The sequence below is a fragment of the Pseudophryne corroboree genome, chromosome 7 (genome assembly GCF_028390025.1).
Source record: "Pseudophryne corroboree isolate aPseCor3 chromosome 7, aPseCor3.hap2, whole genome shotgun sequence".
In the NCBI taxonomy this organism is placed as follows: domain Eukaryota; kingdom Metazoa; phylum Chordata; class Amphibia; order Anura; family Myobatrachidae; genus Pseudophryne; species Pseudophryne corroboree.
This window is the reverse complement of record NC_086450.1, coordinates 513,141,791-513,167,291: the sequence shown is the minus strand read 5'-3', so window position 1 is coordinate 513,167,291 and position 25,501 is coordinate 513,141,791. Positions and strand designations below refer to the sequence as shown.

Genomic DNA, 25,501 nt, shown 5'->3' with positions numbered 1-25,501 from the left:
AAGAAGCTAAGATTCACTCCCAGTAGGCGGCGGCTTAGCGTGGGCAAAGCTGCTGAAAGCAGCTTGTGAGCAAACAACTCGGAATGACGACCTATATTGTGAGTCCTGAATGGAAAACAAAAAGACTATTATGTATATCAGAAATATCAGAAAGCACTTTAACGCCGTCAGCGCTATATAATCCTACACTACGCGGACTCCTCACCCAGTAAATTGAATGGAGACTGATAATTCTGACTCTGGCCCTCATTCCGAGTTGTTCGCTCGCTAGCTGCTTTTAGCAGCATTGCACACGCTAGGCCGCCGCCCTCTGGGAGTGTATCTTAGCTTAGCAGAAGTGCGACCGAAAGGTTAGCAGAACTGCTCGTATATATTTTCATTCCGTTTCTGAGCAGCTCCAAACCTACCCCTACCTTGCGATCACTTCAGTCAGTTTAGTTCCTGCTTTGACGTCACAGACGCCCTGCGTTCGACCAGCCACTCCCACGTTTCCCCAGACACGCCTGCGTTTTCACCTGGCACGCCTGCATTTTTTAGCACACTCCCGGAAAACGGTCAGTTACCTCCCAGAAACACCCACTTCCTGTCAATCACTCACCGATCAACACAGCGACTGAAAAGCGTTGCACGACCTTGTATAAAAATGCAGTTTGGTGTGAAAGTACTTCGCGCGTGCTTGCTGCGGCCCGAACGCATGCGCAGAAATGCTGCTTTTTCACCTAATCGCCGCGCACGAAAGCAGCTAGCGATCAACTCGGAATGAGGGCCTCTATTCTGAACCGTATCTAATAGATTGAAAAATTATCCGGCTGAGCCCGTGTGCATGAAGAGGATTTGATGAGGAGAGTGCGGATGGGTCAGAAATGAGAGTATAATTATACGAGGACCAAGTGACAGATTCATTATCCTGACAATATAACGAGGTCTGTGCACAGGGTTCAGTTACAGACTATCAGGCTAATTGGTATAATATATTTGCTTTCCTTTAATGTTTTAATTGGAATTATTAACAAAAACGTTCATGACAACGTTTGCAATGGAGTATATAATCTCATCACACACAGATACGGAACTTTCAGAACAAAGTAAATAGAAACTAATAAGACACAGCTGGATTTTCATAGAAGTAATGTTACTTTGTATAAAATAAAGGATAGATTTATTGAAAGTGCCGCACAATAAGGACAAGTTCCTGTCTCCTTCCTTTGGTTCTTGGAAGGCGGAGCTTTGCCAGCCCATGAACCTGCCACCCCTCTCTGTGGCCTTCTGTGGGGCATCGGCCATGGGTGCAAAGTTCCATGGTATCGCCATAGCATCTATTTCCTTGTGACAGGAATAAGACATTGGTGATTGAGGAATCTCTATCTGACGGAATCCAAACTTCTCCATTTGACAATTGTCTTGTGTAAGGCCGTCACCTGGATGGACTGTGGCCCAGATAATATTCTCTCTTGTGGTCTGTGCCCGCTACGTGCCACGCGGAGATGGAAATCAAATGATCTCCTACCAGTGACCTGTTCTTGCAATTTATTTTTCATCCACTAGGAGGCACTGGAGTACTCTTGGGATATGGACGGGGCATTAGCAGGGATAGGCATATTTAAATATTTAAATTATTAACTCTACACCCCCTCCATACTCCCAAAGGTACCTTAGTGTTTTTCTGTGCCTCAGTCGGGAAAGTACAAGTAGACAATGTACCACAGTTTTCTTCTATTTTTCAAAGTTTTTTAAATTTTTCTTCTCAATCCCTTCCCAGTTTATTAAGTAGCTTGGGTCCGGGATTGTTGGTGCTGCTGCGGGTAGCAGTTGGACTGTCGGTGCTCGTGAGAGGAGCCCCGCCATAGACTACAATCAGTCTGTGTGGATGTCAACCTCAGGCTGCAGAGGAGCTGGACGGAGCTTAGAAGAGAGAAGCCCCGTCATAGCCTCCGCTACATGCAGGTAACGAGCGGCCAGGCAGCTCACACTCCCGCTGCTCACTGGCTCTATTATACTGGGGATCGGGGTGGTCAGCGCCGCCCCGCTATGTGGGGACTGTAAGTTTTATTTTACAACTGGTGTTTCTGCCAGCATGAAGCTCTGAGGAAAGATCACAGGGGAATAACGCCCGCAGCAATAACTAAGCTGCATTCTAATGCAGCCAGTAGATCAGGCTATTAAGCCTGTGTTTCATATCTATAATATGATTTCTTCTTCTGATCCTCCATGGGCAAGGCTGGCAGATGTAATGACTGGTTTACAATCGGAATTGGCCGCTGTACGAAAGGAGCGTGAGGCGGCTAGATCTGAGGCTAGGGCAATACCTCTTGAGATACCAGAAGGGGCTCAGGAGATGGCTAGGACCTTGCAAGGGTTACAAAAGTCTAAGTGTAGCTCAATTCCAAAAAAATAGTTAGCATTTGTCTTATAACTTACCGGTTTCAGCCATGTTGCATTCTGACGATTCAGTGCCAAACCTCATATCGCAAAAAGAACACGAGGAAGGTGAATTGGGCCAGAAGTCAGATAATGAGGTTACTGATAGCCCAGGCATTGATCATCTCCTCAGAGCAGTACGTCAGGTTCTAGATTTTGCGGAGATGAAAGAACCTCTTTCAGAGGATGAAGTGTTATTTGCTAAACGACAGAGAACACCGGTGTGTTTTCCTTATTCAGATTCTCTTAATAAGCAGTTAACAGAAGCATGGAAGAAACAGGATTAACTGTTTTCTATACCTTGGCGGTTTCTGTCTAGCTACCCGTTCCCAGAGTCTATGATGTCTAGATGGGAAAATCCACCGGCTGTGGATTCGTCGGTGTCAAAACTTTCTAAAAAGTTAACCATTCCAGTACCAGCTGTTACTACGCTTAAAGACCCGTCAGAACGTAAGCTAGAAGCTATGCTAAAGTCAATGTATACAGCAGCAGGGGTGCTGCTTAGACCTGGTTTGGTGGGAGTTTGGGTGAATAAGGCTGTAATCACACGAGTAACACAACTCAAGTCAGCCCTACAAGATGACCATCTTATACTTCTCGCTGATCACATCTGTGAATCTGCTGAGTATCTATGTATGGGTTCTATGGACGTCGGCCAGGTAAGTTCTCGCATTTCAAAAGAGTTCGATTGTCTTCCACCAATGTGATTTTTCAAGACAGGTCTGCCTGTGTCAGAAGAAAAACGGCGGTTCTGCAGACCGTGATTCAGTCTCTCGTAGATTCAGCAGTTTTGATTCCGGTTCCAGTTCAACAAGGTCACGGTTATTATTCCAGTCTTTTTGTAGTACCAAAGCCGGATGGCTCTGTAAGACCGATATTGAACCTAAAAGGGGCTCAATCAGTACGTCACTTACTACAGATTCAGGATGGAATCCCTGCGGTCAGTAATTGCAGGTTTACAGCCACAGGAATTCATGATTTCGCTAGATCTCAAGCATGCGTACTTACACATTCCAATACGGCCACCGCATCAGGCGTACTTAAGGTTTGCAGTACAACAAAACCATTATCAGTTTCAGGCACTACCGTTTGGCCTCTCAACAGCACCTCAGGTATTCACAAAAGTGATGTCTGTGTTGATAGATCATCTCAGATCCCTGGGAGTGATAATAGTTCCGTACTTACATGATCTGCTCATCAAATCTCCATCTCAACAGACACTCCTCCAACATGCCTTACTGACGTACAATGTACTAGTTCAGCACAGTTGGATTGTCAACTTCAAGAAATCAAACTCGATTCCATCTCAAAGACTTCAAGTCCTAGGAATGATTCTCAATACGGTGGTTCAACAAATTTACCTGTCAGAACAGAAAGCACAAAGTATTCATCATCTGGTACAGTTAGTGCTCAAACTACGGACAGTCTCTGTGCATTTGACTGTTAAGAAAGATGGTGGCGTCTTTCAAAGCACTCCAGTTCGGAAGTTTTCACTCTAATCCTTTTCAAATGGATGTTCTCGCACAGTGGTCAGGCTCGCATCTACAAATTCATCAGATGGTGCGGTTGTCTTCAAGGGCCAGAGTATCACTACTCTGGTGGCTCCAAGTTCACAATCTCACTGCAGGAAAAAGGTTCGGAGTCTGGAATTGGATAATTCTGACGACGGACGCATGTCTCAGAGGTTGGGAAGCAGTGGTCCAAAATGGTCAGCTTCAGGGTCTCTGGTCAGATGTCCTGGAACTCCGGGCAATTTACAATGCGCTGCGACAGATTGAGCCTGGAGTATGTGCACTGACTGTCCAAGTCCAGTCAGACAACGCATCGGCAGTCGCATACATTAACAAATAAGGAGGAACTGAAAGTCGCATATCCATGCGGGAAGTTGCTTGAATCCTGATCTTGACGATCCTTGGCCACTCCTGCTACGTTCGGACCTGCTACAACAGGGTCCGTTCCTTTACCCCGATTTAGCGTGGCTGCGTTTGACGGGTGGCTGTTGAAACCGCCATCTTAAGACGAGAGGGCATTCCAGAATCTGTTATACCAACCATGTTACGGGCTAGAAGCCAGTTACGGCAGCTCATTATCACAGGATTTGGCGAGCTTATATTGGTTGGTGTGAAGCTCGGAAGTTTCCGACATCTTTCAAGTTATCCCGTCTTTTGCTATTTTTACAGACGGGATTGGATGGAGGACTACGTTTATCTACACTAAAGGTGCAGGTATCTGCCTTGTCAATTTACTTTCAAAGGCGTACGCACTCTCCTACAAGGTGTCAGAATACAGCCTCCATTTATACCACCTACAGCGCCATGGGACTTGAATCTGGTTTTAAATTTTTTATTCTTCAAATTTTGAACCCTTACAACAAGTGGATGTTAAGTTTCTCACTTGGAAAACAGTTTTTCTTCTAGCCTTAGCTTCGGCAAGGCATATTTCAGATTTGGGTGCCTTGTCATGCAAGCCACCGTATTTGGTGTTTCATGATGATAGAGCGGAAAACGAATCCCGCTTTCCTACCAAAGGTAGTATCTTCTTTTCACATCAATCAACCAATCGTAGTTCCTGTGTTATCAGAAGGTTCAGGAACTTCAGCTACTTTGGATGTGGTACGCGCACTACGCGTTTATGTATCCCGAACGTCTGCAGTACGTAAGACGGATACATTGTTTGTTCTCTATGATGCCAGCGTCCAAGCAGACCTTATCCAGATGGATTAAGCTGACCATACGTCAGGCTTACCTTCATGCTAGGTTACAACCGCCTACATCGGTAACAGCTCATTCCACACGTTCTGTGGGAACTTCATGGGCAGCTGGTCGTGGGGCTTCTACGACGCAGCTTTGCCGTGCGGCTACATGGTCTTCAGTGCACACGTTTGTGCGCTTTTACAAGTTTGATACGTTTTGCGGCATCAGCATCTAGCTTTGGCCGCCTAGTGTTACAGGTGCCAAACAGCTCTCCCGCCCAAGGGGGAAACTTTGATACGTCCCAAGAGTACTCCAGTGACCCCTAGTGGATGAAAAAGAAAATAAGAATTTACTTACCGATAATTCTATTTCTCGGAGTCCGTAGTGGATGCTGGGGTTCCTGAAAGGACCATGGGGAATAGCGGCTCCGCAGGAGACAGGGCACAAAAGTAAAGCTTTCCGATCAGGTGGTGTGCACTGGCTCCTCCCCCTATGACCCTCCTCCAAGCCAGTTAGGTACTGTGCCCGGACGAGCGTACACAATAAGGGAGGAATTTTGAATCCCGGGTAAGACTCATACCAGCCACACCAATCACACCGTACAACTTGTGATCTAAACCCAGTTAACAGTATGATAACAGCGGAGCCTCTGAAAAGATGGCTCACAACAATAATAACCGATTTTTGTAACTATGTACAAGTATTGCAGATAATCCGCACTTGGGATGGGCGCCCAGCATCCACTACGGACTCCGAGAAATAGAATTATCGGTAAGTAAATTCTTATTTTCTCTATCGTCCTAGTGGATGCTGGGGTTCCTGAAAGGACCATGGGGATTATACCAAAGCTCCCAAACGGGCGGGAGAGTGCGGATGACTCTGCAGCACCGAATGAGAGAACTCCAGGTCCTCCTTAGCCAGGGTATCAAATTTGTAGAATTTAGCAAACGTGGTTGCCCCTGACCAAGTAGCTGCTCGGCAAATTTGTAAAGCCGAGACCCCTCGGGCAGCCGCCCAAGATGAGCCCACCTTCCTTGTGGAATGGGCATTTACATATTTTGGCTGTGGCAGGCCTGCCACAGAATGTGCAAGCTGAATTGTATTACACATCCAACTAGCAATAGTCTGCTTAGAAGCAAGAGCACCCAGTTTTTTGGGTGCATACAGGATAACAGCAAGTCAGTTTTCCTGACTCCAGCCGTCCTGGAACATATTTTCAGGGCCCTGACAACATCTAGCAACTTGGAGTCCTCCAAGTCCCTAGTAGGTGCAAGGCACCACAATAAGCTGGTTCAGGTGAAACACTGACACCACCTTAGGGAGAGAACTGGGGACGAGTCCGCAGCTCTGCCCTGTCCGAATGGACAAACAGATATGGGCTTTTTTGAGAAAAAACCACCAATTTGACACTCGCCTGGTCCAGGCCAGGGCCAAGAGCATGGTCACTTTTCATGTGAGATGCTTCAAATCCACAGATTTGACTGGTTTTAAACCAATGTGATTTGAGGAATCCCAGAACTACGTTGAGATCCCACAGTGCCACTGGAGGCACAAAAGGGGGTTGTATATGCAATACTCCCTTGACAAACTTCTGGACTTCAGGAACTGAAACCAATTCTTTCTGGAAGAAAATCGACAGGGCCGAAATTTGAACCTTAATGGACCCCAATTTGAGGCCCATAGACACTCCTGTTTGCAGGAAATGCAGGAAACGACCGAGTTGAAATTTCTTTGTGGGGCCTTCCTGGCCTCACACCACGCAACATATTTTCGCCACATGTGGTGATAATGTTGTGCGGTCACCTCCTTTCTGGCTTTGACCAGGGTAGGAATGACCTCTTCCGGAATGCCTTTTTCCCTTAGGATCCGGCTTTCCACCGCCATGCCGACAAACGCAGCTGCGGTAAGTCTTGGAACAGACATGGTACTTGCTGAAGCAAGTCCCTTCTTAGCGGCAGAGGCCATAAGACCTCTGTAAGCATCTCTTGAAGTTCCGGGTACCAAGTCCTTCTTGGCCAATCCGGAGCCATGAGTATAGTTCTTACTCCTCTACGTCTTATAATTCTCAGCACCTTAGGTATGAGAAGCAGAGGAGGGAACACATACACCGACTGGTACACCCACGGTGTTACCAGAACGTCCACAGCTATTGCCTGAGGGTCTCTTGACCTGGCGCAATACCTGTCCCGTTTTTTGTTCAGACGGGACGCCATCATGTCCACCTTTGGTATTTCCCAACGGTTTACAATCATGTGGAAAAAACTTCCCGATGAAGTTTCCACTCTCCCGGGTGGAGGTCGTGCCTGCTGAGGAAGTCTGCTTCCCAGTTTCCATTCCCGGGATGAAACACTGCTGACAGTGCTATCACATGATTTTCCGCCCAGCGAAAAGTCCTTGCAGTTTTTGCCATTGCCCTCCTGCTTCTTGTGTCGCCCTGTCTGTTTACGTGGGCGACTGCCGTGATGTTTTTCCCACTGGATCAATACCGGCTGACCTTGAAGCAGAGGTCTTGCTAAGCTTAGAGCATTATAAATTTACCCTTAGCTCCAGTATATTTATGAGGAGAAAAGTCTCCAGACTTGATCACACTCCCTGGAAATTTTTTCCTTGTGTGACTGCTCCCCAGCCTCTCGGGCTGGGCTCCGTGGTCACCAGCATCCAATCCTGAATGCCGAATCTGCGGCCCTCTAGAAGATGAGCACTCTATAACCACCACAGGAGAGACACCCTTGTCCTTGGATATAGGGTTATCCGCTGATGCATCTGAAGATGCGATCCGGACCATTTGTCCAGCAGATCCCACTGAAAAGTTCTTGCGTGAAATCTGCCGAATGGAATTGCTTCGTAGGAAGCCACCATTTTTACCAGGACCCTTGTGCAATGATGCACTGTTTTTAGGAGGTTCCTGACTAGCTCGGATAACTCCCTGGCTTTCTCTTCCGGGAGAAACACCTTTTTCTGGACTGTGTCCAGAATCATCCCTAGGCACAGCAGACGTTTCGTCGGGATCAGCTGCGATTTTGGAATATTTAGAATCCACCCGTGCTGTTGTAGCAGTATCCTAGATAGTGCTACTCCGACCTCCAACTGTTCCCTGGACTATGCCCTTATCAGGAGATCGTCCAAGTAAGGGATAATTAAGACGCCTTTTCTTCGAAGAAGAATCATCATTTCGGCCATTACCTTGGTAAAGACCCGGGGTGCCGCGGACAATCCAAACGGCAGCGTCTGAAACTGATAGTGACAGTTCTGCACCACGAACCTGAGGTACCCTTAGTAAGAAGGGCAATTTTGGGACATAGAGGTAAGCATCCCTGATGTCCCGGGACACTATATAGTCCCCTTCTTCCTGGTTCGTTATCACTGCTCTGAGTGACTCCATCTTGATTTGAACCTTTGTAAGTGTTCAAAAAATTTTTTTTTTTTTTTTTTTTTAGAATAAGTCTCACCTAGCCTTCTGGCTTCAGTACCACAATATAGTGTGGAATACCCCTTTTCTTATAGTAGGAGGGGTAATTTAATTATCACCTGCTGGGAATACAGCTTGTGAATTTTTTTCCCATACTGCCTCCTTGTCGGAGGGAGACCTTGGTAAAGCAGACTTCAGGAGCCTGCGAAGGGGAAACGTCTCGACATTCCAATCTGTACCCCTGGGATACTACTTGTAGGATCCAGGGGTCCTGTATGGTCTCAGCGCCATGCTGAGAACTTGTCAGAAGCGGTGGAACGCTTCTGTTCCTGGGAATGGGCTGCCTGCTGCAGTCTTCTTCCCTTTCCTCTATCCCTGGGCAGATATGATCTTATAGGGACGAAAGGACTGAGGCTGAAAAGACGGTGTCTTTTTCTGCAGAGATGTGACTTAGGGTAAAAACGGTGGATTTTCCAGCAGTTGCCGTGGCCACCAGGTCCGATGGACCGACCCCAAATAACTCCTCTTCCTTTATACGGCAATACACCTTTGTGCCGTTTGGAATCTGCATCACCTGACCACTGTCGTGTCCATAACATCTTCTGGCAGTTATGGACATCGCATTTACTCTTGATGCCAGAGTGCAAATATCCCTCTGTGCATCTCGCATATATAGAAATGCATCCTTTAAATGCTCTATAGTCAATAAAATACTGTCCCTGTCAAGGGTATCAATATTTTTAGTCAGGGAATCCGACCAAGCCACCCCAGCTCTGCACATCCAGGCTGAGGCGATCGCTGGTCGCAGTATAACACCAGCATGTGTGTATATACTTTTTATGATATTTTCCAGCCTCCTGTCAGCTGGTCCTTGAGGACGGCCCTATCTATAGACGGTACCGCCACTTGTTTTGATAAGCGTGTGAGCGCCTTATCCACCCTAAGGGGTGTTTCCCAACGCGCCCTAACTTCTGGCGGGAAAGGGTATACCGCCCATAATTTTCTATCGGGGGGAACCCACGCATCATCACACACTTTATTTAATTTATCTGATTCAGGAAAAACTATGGTAGTTTTTTCACATCCCACATAATACCCTCTTTTGTGGTACTTGTAGTATCAGAAATATGTAACACCTCCTTCATTGCCTTTAACGTGTGGCCCTAATAAGGAATACGTTTGTTTATTCACCGTCGACACTGGATTCAGTGTCCCTGTCTGTGTCTGTGTCGACCGACTAAAGTAAACGGGCGTTTTAAAACCCTGACGGTGTTTTTGAGACGTCTGGACCGGTACTAATTGTTTGTCGGCCGTCTCATGTCGTCAACCGACCTTGCAGCGTGTTGACATTATCACGTAATTCCCTAAATAAGCCATCCATTCCGGTGTCGACTCCCTAGAGAGTGACATCACCATTACAGGCAATTGCTCCGCCTCCTCACCAACATCGTCCTCCTACATGTCGACACACACGTACCGACATACAGCACACACACAGGGAATGCTCTGATAGAGGACAGGACCCACTAGCCCTTTGTTATATATTTCTAACGCCAAATTAGTGCCCCCCCTCTCTGTTTTAACCCTGTTTCTGTAGTGCAGTGCAGGGGAGAGCCTGGGAGCCTTCCCTCCAGCCTTTCTGTGAGGGAAAATGGCGCTGTGTGCTGAGGAGATAGGCCCCGCCCCTTTTTCGGCGGCCTCGTCTCCCGCTCTTAACGGATTTTGGCAGGGGTTAAATATCTCCATATAGCCTCCGGAGGCTATATGTGAGGTATTTTTAGCCAAAATAGGTATTCATTTTGCCTCCCAGGGCGCCCCCCTCCCAGCGCCCTGCACCCTCAGTGACTGCCGTGTGAAGTGTGCTGAGAGGAAAATGGCGCACAGCTGCAGTGCTGTGCGCTACCTTTAGAAGACTGAGGAGTCTTCTGCCGCCGATTCTGGACCTCTTCTTACTTCAGCATCTGCAAGGGGGCCGGCGGCAGGGCTCCGGTGACCATCCAGGCTGTACCTGTGATCGTCCCTCTGGAGCTGATGTCCAGTAGCCAAGAAGCCAATCCATCCTGCACGCAGGTGGGTTCACTTCTTCTCCCCTAAGTCCCTCGTTGCAGTGATCCTGTTGCCAGCAGGACTCACTGTAAAATAAAAAACCTAAGCTAAACTTTTCTAAGCAGCTCTTTAGGAGAGCCACCTAGATTGCACCCTTCTCGGCCGGGCACAAAAATCTAACTAGCTTGGAGGAGGGTCATAGGGGGAGGAGCCAGTGCACACCACCTGATCGGAAAGCTTTACTTTTGTGCCCTGTCTCCTGCGGAGCCGCTATTCCCCATGGTCCTTTCAGGAACCCCAGCATCCACTAGGACGATAGAGAAAATAGGATTTTGGTACTTACCAGATAAATCCTTTCCTTTGAATCCACAAGGGGCACTGGATGCCCACCCAGAGCAGTTTTACCTGTCTTGTGGTAAGTTCAGTGGATCTTATGGTAACACATTCTCACCGACTGGTTCAAATGTTAAGGTGATTGTTCAATATTGTCATGTCAACTGTTTAATTGTCCGTTATGTGTCAACTTATTGTTGTCTGTTATGTTATATGTAATTCTCTATTGTTCACCTTCTCTATCGCTCCTGTTCGGCTCAGTTAAAAACACTGAGGTACTATGGGAGTATGGAGGGGAGGAGAGTTACTAATTTAAATGTGCCTATCCCTGCTAACGCCCCGTCCATATCCCAAGAGTACTCCAGTGCCCCCTGTGGATTCAAAGAAAAGGATTTATCTGGCAAGTACCAAAATCCTATTTTCCACCATGAGTTTATGCGTCTCATGCCACCGTGGTGCGTTTTAAGACCACAAATGGGAGTCTAGTATGAAAAGGCAATGCCCGCTAGCACGCCCGTATACCCTCATTACTCGGGGGATACTTTGTAAATGTCTGGATCAGGGAAGCAGCAGCGGTGCAGAAGCATCCACATGCCCTGTGCGTCTACATGCAGCGCTGCCCTCCAGCAGGCTCGCTGGTAAACGGATGTAGGCATCGGTGAGTCCTGGACGGGTATAGGGGATGTTTGCACCGTTGATGTTCTGTGTATCGTTACAATTGTTCCTCCTTACTGGCACAGCTGTGGTCCTGGATGTTGTAAGAAGGGGGGGGGGGGCAGTATCTTGTCCCATGCGTTATGTTCGCTTCATGGTCAGGCTTTAGCAGGAAATCTTTATTGCAAACCAATTATTCCTCACTAAATTGCATTTGTTATTTGTTTTCATTGGTCATGAACAGGCAGGATGTATGCACACTCTGTAACGCCCTCACACCCTGGACGCTGGTCTAGAAAAGTAATTGCACCTCGCTCACCTTCCTAATCCCGAAGGAAGGAAAAAGGCTTCTCACGTGTTACTGGCAGGCTGATGCGTCTCTGCTGATACTCCTAGCCAGGGGTGCCCAACTACGGTCCTAAGGCACACGCAAAGCCCACATTTTAAGGATAGCCATACTTGAGCACAGGTGACTTCATTAGTACCTCTGTTATTTTGAATAAAGCACCTGTGCCCTGAGGACCGAGGTTGGGAATCGCTGCTGTAAGCGCCCCCTATAGGCTGCAGCCATAGCCACGCCAGAATGAAGCACCGCTTCCTAGCACACAGTAATCACCTATGGCCTCTGCAGTATTGGGCAATAGAGGGTCACCATGGCTGGCGGAATACTCTTATGGGAGAGCGGCTGACGGCGGTCCTGTCACCATTCCCCACCGTCACAAGACTCTGTCCCAAGAGGATTATCCCTAGCGCACCACCATCTACTCCTCATGTGCTAACGCCACACCTGTACCCAGATTACTACCTGTACACTAACGCCACACCTGTACCCAGATTACTACCTGTACACTAACGCCACACCTGTACCCAGATTACTACCTGTACACTAACGCCACACCTGTACCCAGATTACTACCTGTACACTAACGCCACACCTGTACCCAGATTACGACCTGTACACTAACGCCACACCTGTACCCAGATTACGACCTGTACACTAACGCCACACCTGTACCCAGATTACTACCTGTACACTAACGCCACACCTGTACCCAGATTACTACCTGTACACTAACGCCACACCTGTACCCAGATTACTACCTGTACACTAACGCCACACCTGTACCCAGATTACTACCTGCGCACTAACGCCACACCTGTACCCAGATTACTACCTGCGCACTAACGCCACACCAGTACCCAGATTACTACCTGCGCACTAACGCCACACCAGTACCCAGATTACTACCTGCGCACTAACGCCACACCTGTACCCAGATTACTACCTGTGCACTAACGCCACACCTGTACCCAGATTACTACCTGTGCACTAACGCCACACCTGTACCCAGATTACTACCTGTGCACTAACGCCACACCTGTACCCAGATTACTACCTGTGCACTAACGCCACACCAGTACCCAGATTACTACCTGTGCACTAACGCCACACCTGTACCCAGATTACTACCTGCGCACTAACGCCACACCTGTACCCAGATTACGACCTGCGCACTAACGCCACACCTGTACCCAGATTACGACCTGCGCACTAACGCCACACCTGTACCCAGATTACGACCTGCGCACTAACGCCACACCTGTACCCAGATTACGACCTGCGCACTAACGCCACACCTGTACCCAGATTACTACCTGCGCACTAACGCCACACCTGTACCCAGATTACTACCTGCGCACTAACGCCACACCTGTACCCAGATTACGACCTGCGCACTAACGCCACACCTGTACCCAGATTACGACCTGCACACTAACGCCACACCTGTACCCAGATTACGACCTGTACACTAACGCCACACCTGTACCCAGATTACGACCTGTACACTAACGCCACACCTGTACCCAGATTACTACCTGTACACTAACGCCACACCTGTACCCAGATTACTACCTGCGCACTAACGCCACACCTGTACCCAGATTACTACCTGCGCACTAACGCCACACCTGTACCCAGATTACTACCTGCGCACTAACGCCACACCTGTACCCAGATTACTACCTGCGCACTAACGCCACACCAGTACCCAGATTACTACCTGCGCACTAACGCCACACCTGTACCCAGATTACTACCTGCGCACTAACGCCACACCTGTACCCAGATTACTACCTGCGCACTAACGCCACACCTGTACCCAGATTACTACCTGCGCACTAACGCCACACCTGTACCCAGATTACTACCTGCGCACTAACGCCACACCTGTACCCAGATTACTACCTGCGCACTAACGCCACACCTGTACCCAGATTACTACCTGCGCACTAACGCCACACCTGTACCCAGATTACTACCTGCACACTAACGCCACACCTGTACCCAGATTACGACCTGCACACTAACGCCACACCTGTACCCAGATTACTACCTGCACACTAACGCCACACCTGTACCCAGATTACTACCTGCACACTAACGCCACACCTGTACCGATTACTACCTGCACACTAACGCCACACCTGTACCCAGATTACTACCTGCGCACTAACGCCACACCTGTACCCAGATTACTACCTGCGCACTAACGCCACACCTGTACCCAGATTACTACCTGCGCACTAACGCCACACCTGTACCCAGATTACTACCTGCGCACTAACGCCACACCTGTACCCAGATTACTACCTGCGCACTAACGCCACACCTGTACCCAGATTACTACCTGCGCACTAACGCCACACCTGTACCCAGATTACTACCTGCACACTAACGCCACACCTGTACCCAGATTACGACCTGCACACTAACGCCACACCTGTACCCAGATTACGACCTGCACACTAACGCCACACCTGTACCCAGATTACTACCTGCACACTAACGCCACACCTGTACCCAGATTACGACCTGCACACTAACGCCACACCTGTACCCAGATTACTACCTGCACACTAACGCCACACCTGTACCCAGATTACTACCTGCACACTAACGCCACACCTGTACCGATTACTACCTGCACACTAACGCCACACCTGTACCCAGATTACTACCTGTACACTAACGCCACACCTGTACCCAGATTACTACCTGTACACTAACGCCACACCTGTACCCAGATTACTACCTGTACACTAACGCCACACCTGTACCCAGATTACTACCTGTACACTAACGCCACACCTGTACCCAGATTACGACCTGCACACTAACGCCACACCTGTACCCAGATTACTACCTGTACACTAACGCCACACCTGTACCCAGATTACGACCTGCACACTAACGCCACACCTGTACCCAGATTACTACCTGTACACTAACGCCACACCTGTACCCAGATTACCTGCACACTAACGCCACACCAGTACCCAGATTACTACCTGTACACTAACGCCACACCTGTACCCAGATTACTACCTGTGCACTAACGCCACACCTGTACCCAGATTACTACCTGTGCACTAACGCCACACCTGTACCCAGATTACTACCTGCGCACTAACGCCACACCTGTACCCAGATTACTACCTGCGCACTAACGCCACACCTGTACCCAGATTACTACCTGCGCACTAACGCCACACCTGTACCCAGATTACTACCTGTGCACTAACGCCACACCTGTACCCAGATTACTACCTGCGCACTAACGCCACACCTGTACCCAGATTACTACCTGCGCACTAACGCCACACCTGTACCCAGATTACTACCTGCGCACTAACGCCACACCTGTACCCAGATTACTACCTGCACACTAACGCCACACCTGTACCCAGATTACTACCTGCACACTAACGCCACACCTGTACCGATTACTACCTGCACACTAACGCCACACCTGTACCCAGATTACGACCTGCACACTAACGCCACACCTGTACCCAGATTACTACCTGTACACTAACGCCACACCTGTACCCAGATTACTACCTGTACACTAACGCCACACCTGTACCCAGATTACTACCTGTACACTAACGCCACACCTGTACCAAGATTACGACCTGCACACCAACGCCACACCTGTACCCAGATTACTACCTGTACACTAACGCCACACCTGTACCTAGATTACGACCTGTACACTAACGCCACACCTGTACCCAGATTACTTACTACCTGTACACTAACGCCACACCTGTACCCAGATTACTACCTGTACACTAACGCCACACCTGTACCCAGATTACCTGTACACCAACGCCACACCTGTACCCATATTATTACCTGTACACCAACGCCACACCTGTACCCAGATTATTACCTGTACACCAACGCCACACCTGTACCCAGATTATTACCTGTACACAGATTACCTGTACACTAACGCCACACCAGTAACCAGATTACTACCTGTACACCAACGCCATACCTGTACCCAGATTACTACCTGTACACCAACGCCATACCTGTACCCAGATAATTACCTGTACACTAACGCCATACCTGTACCCAGATTATTACCTGTACACCAACGCCACACCTGTACCCATATTATTACCTGTACACCAACGCCACACCTGTACCCAGATTATTACCTGTACACAGATTACCTGTACACTAACGCCACACCAGTACCCAGATTACTACCTGTACACCAACGCCATACCTGTACCCAGATTACTACCTGTACACCAACGCCATACCTGTACCCAGATTATTACCTGTACACTAACGCCATACCTGTACCCAGATTATTACCTGTACACCAACGCCACACCTGTACCCATATTATTACCTGTACACCAACGCCACACCTGTACCCAGATTATTACCTATACACCAACGCCACACCTGTACCCAGATTATTACCTGTACACAGATTACCTGTACACTAACGCCACACCAGTACCCAGATTACTACCTGTACACCAACGCCATACCTGTACCCAGATTACTACCTGTACACCAACGCCATACCTGTACCCAGATTATTACCTGTACACTAACGCCATACCTGTACCCAGATTACTACCTGTACACCAACGCCATACCTGTACCCAGATTATTACCTGTACACTAACGCCATACCTGTACCCAGATTATTACCTGTACACCAACGCCACACCTGTACCCAGATTATTACCTGTACACAGATTACCTGTACACTAACGCCACACCAGTACCCAGATTACTACCTGTACACCAACGCCATACCTGTACCCAGATTACTACCTGTACACCAACGCCATACCTGTACCCAGATTATTACCTGTACACTAACGCCATACCTGTACCCAGATAATCTGGGTACAGGTATGGCGTTAGTGTACAGGTAACACTAACGCCATACCTGTACCCAGATTACTACCTGTACACCAACGCCATACCTGTACCCAGATTATTACCTGTACACTAACGCCATACCTGTACCCAGATTATTACCTGTACACCAACGCCACACCTGTACCCAGATTATTACCAGTACCCAGATTACTACCTGTACACCAACGCCACACCAGTACCCAGATTACTACCTGTACACCAACGCCATACCTGTACCCAGATTACTACCTGTACACCAACGCCATACCTGTACCCAGATTATTACCTGTACACTAACGCCATACCTGTACCCAGATTATTACCTGTACACTAACGCCATACCTGTACCCAGATTATTACCTGTACACTAACCCAATACCTGTACACAGATTACCTGTACACTAACGCCACACCTGTACCCAGATTACTACCTGTACACCAACGCCATACCTGTACCCAGATTACTACCTGTACACCAACGCCATACCTGTACCCAGATTATTACTTGTACACTAACGCCATACCTGTACACAGATTATTATCTGAAGAGTGAACTGAAAACAAGCTTAAAAATCCCCTTTCCTGTCAGATGATCAGGGGGTTAGTATTTATATATGACAGAATCAATGCTTCCTGACACAGCCATTGGTAAGACATAGGCTCCCACCTGTGTCTGTAGGAGGCAGCAGGGGGAGGAACCAATGCCTCCAACCTCACTGGATATCAGTCTAGGGCACCTATGTAAAGCCATATAACACTGCTACCTGTAAGAGCTATGTGTCAGACAGTTCCTGTATGCTCCCACCTCTCCCGCACCGGGGAATGCTCTATAGTGTAAACCATTTATGGTGAGGAACTTGTGAATCTAACGCCAGATGTCTTCCATCCCACAGGTGACACGTATTTCTTTAAGGGAAGTCAATTCTGGAAATTCCAAGATGGGAACCTGGAGGCAGAGCTCGGGTACCCACGTAGCATCGCGCAGAACTGGATGTACTGTCTGGCGGCAGCTCCACCCCTGTTACCTACAGAAGAACCCGTGGGACGCGGTCAGTGCAATTGTCACTGTCCTACGGGGATGGGCCTGGCTGCACAGGGGGCCGGACTGTGGGTCACCGGCATGGCGGCTGTGCTCAGTCTATGGCTATCTGCGTCATGAGACCAGGCCGCACTCAGAGACTCCTCATATTGAGGTGGAGAGAAGAACGGGCCGGCGGCGGCTACAGGTCCCGGCTGTGCACAATCTTTTATTGACAGAAAGAATTCTTGCTGTACAGATTACAAAAAAAAAAAAAAGAAAAAAAATTAAACAAAAAAAAAACACAACAGAAGTTTCACTGTTTCAATTCACTTCTTACGAAACTGCCTATGCAGAACAAAAAGGGTGGGAGGGCACGTTGGGCACCATCACCTCGAGAAAGGGGGGCAGTGGCACTTGTCCAAAACAACCACGGAGGAGTGACATTGTGCCAAAACCAGTTCACTAGCGGAAGACGGGGCAGCAAAGAGTTCCACACAGGGGTGACAGAAAATGTCCCGAATTCTGCCGTCTGACGTGGAGAGGCAAATCCCCAACAATCTGTCCGCTCCCTAAAATCCCCAGAGCCAAGGAGAATGGATGAATGTACCCTTGGTAGGTAACGGGAAGTGGGCTCCTGAAAAGTCCAGGTCCTTGGTTGGTAGAGATGAAGTACGAGAGGAGATGACCAATCAGGGGGACCTGACGAGAGAGGAACGATGGCAGTTACTACAATAGAACATTATACAAAGACCATATAAGATGTCAGACCAGAGGTGCCTCGTACCTGACCTATAGTAAGCTGTCATACCCGAGGTGCCTCGTACCTGACCTATGGTGAGCTGTCAAACCCGAGGTGCCTCGTACCTGACCTATGGTGAGCTGTCAGACCAGAGGCTCCTCGTACCTAACCTATGCTGAGCTGTCAGACCAGAGGCGCCTCTTACCTGACCTATGGTGACCTGTCAGACCAGAGGTGCTTCGTACCTGACCTATGTTGAGCTGTTACACCAGAGGCGCCTCGTACCTGACCTATGGTGACCTGTCAGACCCGAGGTGCCTCGTACCTGACCTATGCTGAGCTGTCAGACCAGAGGCGCCTCATACCTGACCTATGGTGACCTGTCAGACCCGAGGTGCCTCATACCTGACCTATGGTGAGCTGTCAGACAAGAGGCGCCTCGTACCTGACCTATGGTGACCTGTCAGACCAGGTGCCCCTCGTACCTGACGTAAGCTGAGCTGTCAGACCCGAGGTGCCTCGTACCTGACCTATGGTGAGCTGTCAGACCCGAGGTGCCTCGTACCTGACCTATGGTGAGCTGTCAGACCCGAGGTGTCTCGTACCTGACCTATGGTGAGCGGTCAGACTGAGGCTCATGTATCATTGCGGCGTTACGGTTACAGCACACACAATACAGCTACACAGTGCATACACATGATCTGTCAATAGTCAGTGTAATGTCGACGGTATTAGTGTTAAAGCATGCTGTGTCGGCATTATAACTTTACACATGATATTAAAGCTAGGTTACTATGCTTTATACAACATCCGTGTCCCATCCACACCCTCACCCCCCGACTGTGGACAGCAGACCTGGGGACTAGACCAGCAGCGGTGATTACCTGGACCTCCGCTGTGAGAACCTGGACCCGTGAGTCTCCCTCCTGCGCTTCCTCTCAGGGGAGCTGGGGCCTCTCCGGGATTCTCGGTCCCTGCAACAGACAGATGTCAGACGTGTACCTGGCAGAGAGGAAGTGACACGCGAACCGTGAGAGAACCTACCTCTGGCGTGGTGCGGGAGATGGAGCGCGCCGTCGCTCTGCCGGAGAGTAGCTCAGGGAACGAGAATCCCGCAGGGAATCAATGGGTTTCCGAGGACTCCGTGACCTGGCAACGCAAAATACATATAGTAGTATCGAGTATACACTGATACCGGTCACACCGCTCTGTATAATAATACTGAGTATACGCTGATACTGGTCACACCGCAGTGTATAACAACACTGAGTAAACACTGATACTGGTCACACCGCTCTGTATAATAATACGGAGTATACGCTGATACCAGTCACACCGCTCTGTATAATAATACTGAGTATACACTGATACCGGTCACACCGCTCTGTATAATAATACTGAGTATACACTGATACCGGTCACACCGCTCTGTATAATAATACGGAGTATACGCTGATACCGATCACACCGCACTGTATAATAATACTGAGTATACGCTGATACCAGTCACAACGCAGTGTATAATAATACTGAGTATACGATGATACCGGTCACACCGCTCTGTATAGTAACACTAAGTATACGCTGATACCGGTCACACCGCTCTGTATAATAACACTGAGTATACGCTGATACCGGTCACACCACTCTGTATAATAATACTGAGCATACGCTGATACCGGTCACACCGCTCTGTATAATAATACTGAGCATACGCTGATACCGGTCACACCGCTCTGTATAATAATACTGAGTATACGCCGATACCGGTCACACCGCTCTGTATAATAACACTGAGTATACGCTGATACCGGTCACACCGCTCTGTATAATAACACTGAGTATACGCTGATACCGGTCACACCGCTCTGTATAATAATACTGAGTATACGCTGATACCGGTCACACTGCTCTGTATAATAATACTGAGTATACGCTGATACCGGTCACACCGCTCTGTATAATAATACTGAGTATACGCCGATACCGGTCACACCGCAGTGTATAATAATACTGAGTAAACGCTGATACCGGTCACACCGCTCTGTATAATAATACTGAGTATACGCCGATACCGGTTACACCGCTCTGTATAATAACACTGAGTATACGCTGATACCGGTCACACCACTCTGTATAATAATACTGAGCATACGCTGATACCGGTCACACTGCTCTGTATAATAACACTGAGTATACGCTGATACCGGTCACACCGCTCTGTATAATAACACTGAGTATACGCTGATACCGGTTACACCGCTCTGTATAATAATACTGAGTATACGCTGATACCGGTCACACCGCACTGTATAATAACACTGAGTATACGCTGATACCGGTTACACCTCAGTGTTTAATAAAACTGAGTATACGCTGATACCAGTCACACCGCTCTGTATAATAATACTGAGTATACGCTGATATCGGTCACACCGCTCTGTATAATAACACTGAGTATACGCTGATTCCGGTCACACCGCTCTGTATAATAACACTGAGTATATGCTGATACCGGTCACACCGCTCTGTATAATAATACTGAGTAGACGCTGATACCGGTCACACCGCTCTGTATAATAATACTGAGTATACGCTGATACCGGTCACACCGCAGTGTATAATAATACTGAGTATACGCTGATACTGGTCACACCGCAGTGTATAATAATACTGAGTATACGCTGATACCGGAAACACCACTCTGTATAATAACACTGAGTATACGCCGATACCGGTCACACCGCAGTGTATAATAATACTGAGTATACGCTGATACCGGTCACACCGCAGTGTATAACACTGAGTATACGCCGATACCGGTTACACCGCTCTGTATAATAATAATAATGAGTATACGCTGATAACCGGTCACACCGCTCTGTATAATAATACTGAGTATACGCTGATACCGGTTACACCGCACTGTATAATAATACTGAGTATACGCGCATACCGGTCACACCGCTCTGTATAATAATACTGAGTATACGCTGATACCGGTCACACCGCTCTGTATAATAATATTGATTATACGCTGATACCGGTCACACCCCTCTGTATAATAATACTGAGTGTGGTATTACAGAAGAGTATAATGGAATTATACAAAGAATTGTGTATAGCAACCTAGGATCTGCAGAGCATTGCACTACTCACCGCCTCTTATCGGTTGGAGCACCTTTCTTTTGAGAAGAGGAAGAGGAGGATGAGGAAGATGAAGAGGAGGAGGAGTCAGAATCGGATGAAGAGCTTGATGAAGATGATGAGGATGAAGAGGTGCTTGAGCTTCGGGAACGTCGGGATTCTCCCTTTGTCTTGTGATACTCAGCGGGCAGTGAGCTGGAGAGGCAGAAAAATGGGATATTACTACCTCCCGGTAAACCCTATTCTCGTAGTCCATAAGGGATATTGGGGGAAACTAGTATGATGGGGTATAGACGGGGTCCAAAGGAGCCAGTGCACTTTAAATTTCTTCAACTGGGTGTGCTGGCTCCTCCCCTCTATGCCCCTCCCACAGGCAGTTATAGGTAAAAACGTGCCCGAAGGAGAAAGGACATATAGGAGAGAAGGAACATAACAAAAAAGGGGGTGAGATTTATATACCAGCACACAACTAACATAACCGACCAGCAACAGCTGAACAGGTAATACAACAGAGAACCTGCAGAAAAGTCACCGCACAGAGGCGGGCGCCCAATATCCCTTATGGACTACGAGAAAAGGATTTACCGGTAGGTATTAAAATCCCATTTTCTCTAGCATCCATAAGGGATATTGGGAACGGAATTAGTACAATGGGGACGTCCCAAAGCTTCCAGAATGGGTGGGAACATGCGGAGGCAGCTGCAGCACCGCCTGCCCAAACTGGGTATCCTCTGGCCAGGGTATCAAACTTATAGAACCTAACAAAAGTTTTCTTCCCCGACCAGGTAGCAGCTCGGCATAGTTGCAAGGCAGAGACTCCATGGGCAGCCGCCCAGGCAGAGCCCACCGATCTAGTAGAGTGGGCCTTTAGAGACTTAGGAGCAGGTAAGGCTGCGGACACATAGGCCTGTTGGATAGTAAGCCTAATCCTACGAGCAATGGACTGCTTTGAAGCAGGACAACCCTTCTTCCGCGCATCATAGAGCACAAACAAGGAATCCGTCTTTCTGATCCGAGCCGTCCGCTTGACATAGATCTTCAAGGCTCGCACAGAATCCAATGCCTCCGGAGGAGCAGAAGCGTCAGAACTGGACGAGACCACAATAGGTCGATTCAGGGGAAACGCGGAGACAAAATTGTATTGTGGGCGCACTAAAAAGTAATTGATCTCAGCTGCTGGTTTTGTAAACACAATAAATTATTTATACAGTATTAAAAGATAGCTGTAAATTTATTCACAACACAACATAAAAACAATTGGAATAATGCTATGGATACGTGTCCTTATAACCCGAAACCTGCTACTTATTAGCACAAAATGCCGGTAAGCAATATAAATGTTTGCATGCATATATTAAGGATTAGTAGCCACTGATTAGTAGTAGTCCATTAAACTCAATGGGATGTTAGATGATAGCAGAAGCAGTCCTTAGCTTTAGAAAACTTGTCAATACTTCATCAGTATATAGCTGTTTAAAGCATGTCCAGCTGTGTATTGCAGAACTAAATCTTATAACCGGATGTTTCCACATCAGATTTACCTTCCCATGAACATGGGGAAAGTTCACTCACTGGCCAGTGTTGAATAGCGGCCGCTCTGCCTTGTGGAATGGGCATTAACTGATTTTGGCAGCGGCAATCCAGCCGCAGAATGAGCCTGCTGAATCGTGTTACAGATCCAGCGAGCAATGGTTTGCTTTGAAGCAGGAGCACCCAGCTTGTTGGAAGCATACAGGATAAACAAAGATTCTGTTTTCCTGACTCTAGCCGTTCTGGCTACATAAACCTTCAAAGCCCTGACCACATCAAGTAACTCTGAATCCTCCAAGTCACGAGTAGCCACAGGCACCACGATAGGTTCCTTTTATGAAAGGATGAAACCACTTTTGGCAGAAATTGTGGACGGGTCCGCAACTCTGCTCTATCCGCATGGAAAACCAGATAGGGCTTTTATGTGACAAAGCCGCCAACTCTGACACATGCCTAGCCGAAGGCTAATAGCATGACCACCTTCCACGTGAGATACTTCAACTCCACCGTTTTGAGTGGTTCAAACCAGTGGGATTTCAGGAAACTCAACACCACGTTAAGATCCCAAGGTGCCACTGGAGACACAAAAGGGGGCTGAATATGCAGCACTCCCTTTACAAACGTCTGAACTTCAGGTAGAGAAGTCAACTCCTTTTGAAAGAAAATGGATAGGGCCGAAATCTGAACCTTAATGGAACCCAATTTAAGGCCCAAAGTCACTCCCGACTGTAGGAAGTGAAGGAAAAGGCCCAGCTGGAATTCCTCCATAGGGGCATTCCTGGCCTCACACCAAGCCACATATTTTCGCCATATACGGTGATAATGTTGAGCCGTCACATCCTTCCTAGCCTCTATCAGCGTAGGAATAACCTCATCCGGAATGCCTTTTTCTGCTAGGAGATGGCGTTCAACCGCCATGCCGTCAAACGCAGCCGCGGTAAGTCTTGGAACAGACAGGGCCCCTGTTGCACAAGTCCTGTCCTAGAGGCAGAGGCCACGGATCCTCTATGAGCATTTCTTGCAGATCTGGATACCAAGTCCTTCTTGGCCAATCCGGAACAAAGTATTGTTCTCACTCCTCTTTTTCTTATGATTCTCAGCACCCTGTGTATGAGAGGAAGAGGAGGAAATACATAGACCGACGGGAACACCCAAGGTGTCACCAGTGCGTCCACAGCTATCGCCTGAGGGTCTCTTGACCTGGCGCAATATCTCTGCAGCTTTTTGTTGAGGCGGGATACCATCATGTCCACCTGTGGCAGTTCCCACCAACTTGCAATCTGCATGAAGGCTTCTTGATGAAGTCCCCACTCTCCCGGGTGGAGGTCGTGCCTGCTGAGGAAGTCTGCTTCCCAGTTGTCCACTCCCGGAATGAACACTGCTGACAGTGCGCTTACGTGATTCTCCGCCCAGCGAAGAATTCTGGTGGCTTCTACCATCGCCACCCTGCTCCTTGTCCCGCCTTGGCGGTTTACATGAGCCACTGCGGTGATATTGTCTGACTGAATCAGAACCGGTTGGTCGCGAAGCAGGGACTCCGCTTGACGTAGGGCGTTGTATATGGCCCTTAGTTCCAGGATGTTGATGCGAAGGCAAGTCTCCTGACTTGACCACAGCCCTTGGAAATTTCTTCCCTGTGTGACTGCCCCCCACCCTCGGAGGCTTGCATCTGTGGTCACCAGGACCCAGTCCTGAATGCCGAATCTGCGACCTTCGAGAAGGTGAGCACTCTGCAGCCACCACAGGAGACACCCTGGCCCTGGGGGATAGGGTGATTAACCGATGCATCTGAAGATGTGATCCGGACCACTTGTCCAGTAAGTCCCATTGGAAGGTCCTCGCGTGGAACCTGCCGAAGGGAATGGCCTCGTATGATGCCACCATCCTTCCCAGGACTCGAGTGCAGTGATGCACTGACACCTGTTTTGGTTTTAATAGATTCCTGACCAGTGTCACGAGCTCCTGAGCTCTCTCTATCGGGAGATAAACCCTTTTCTGGTCTGTGTCTAGGATCATGCCTAGGAGAGGCAGATGAGCTGTAGGAACCAACTGCGACTTTGGAATATATAGAATCCAGCCGTGTTGCCGTTACACTTCCAGAGAAAGTGATACGCTGTTCAGCAACTGCTCTCTTGATCTCGCTTTTATGAGGAGATCGTCCAAGTACATGATAATAGTGACACCTTGCTTCCGCAGGAGCACCATCATTTCCGCCATCACCTTGGTGAATATTCTCAGGGCCGTGGAGAGACCAAACGGCAACATCTGAAAT

At 48.4% G+C, this 25,501-nt stretch overlaps 2 protein-coding genes across 5 annotated transcripts in view; one reads left to right on the top strand and one right to left on the bottom strand.

The window, feature by feature from the left end:
• MMP25 (matrix metallopeptidase 25) overlaps nt 1-17,951 on the top strand; it is a 99,566-nt gene extending 81,615 nt beyond the window's left edge. The window contains exon 10 of the mRNA XM_063935471.1: nt 17,686-17,951. Coding sequence (XP_063791541.1) covers nt 17,686-17,951 — 266 coding nt within the window. The remainder of the gene's footprint in view (nt 1-17,685) is intronic.
• Nucleotides 17,952-18,019: 68 nt separating this feature from the next.
• Nucleotides 18,020-25,501, bottom strand: part of LOC134945910 (serine/arginine repetitive matrix protein 2-like) — a 115,263-nt gene continuing 107,781 nt past the window's right edge. For 2 of the 4 annotated variants that reach the window (XM_063935467.1, XM_063935469.1), the window contains exons 12-15: nt 21,712-21,894; nt 19,597-19,701; nt 19,437-19,526; nt 18,020-18,512 (exon numbers count right to left, since the gene is read on the bottom strand). In XM_063935467.1, coding sequence (XP_063791537.1) covers nt 18,503-18,512; nt 19,437-19,526; nt 19,597-19,701; nt 21,712-21,894 — 388 coding nt within the window. In that variant the 3' untranslated portion in view covers nt 18,020-18,502. The remainder of the gene's footprint in view (nt 18,513-19,436; nt 19,527-19,596; nt 19,702-21,711; nt 21,895-25,501) is intronic. The other 2 variants (XM_063935468.1, XM_063935470.1) reach the window with 2 other exon arrangements.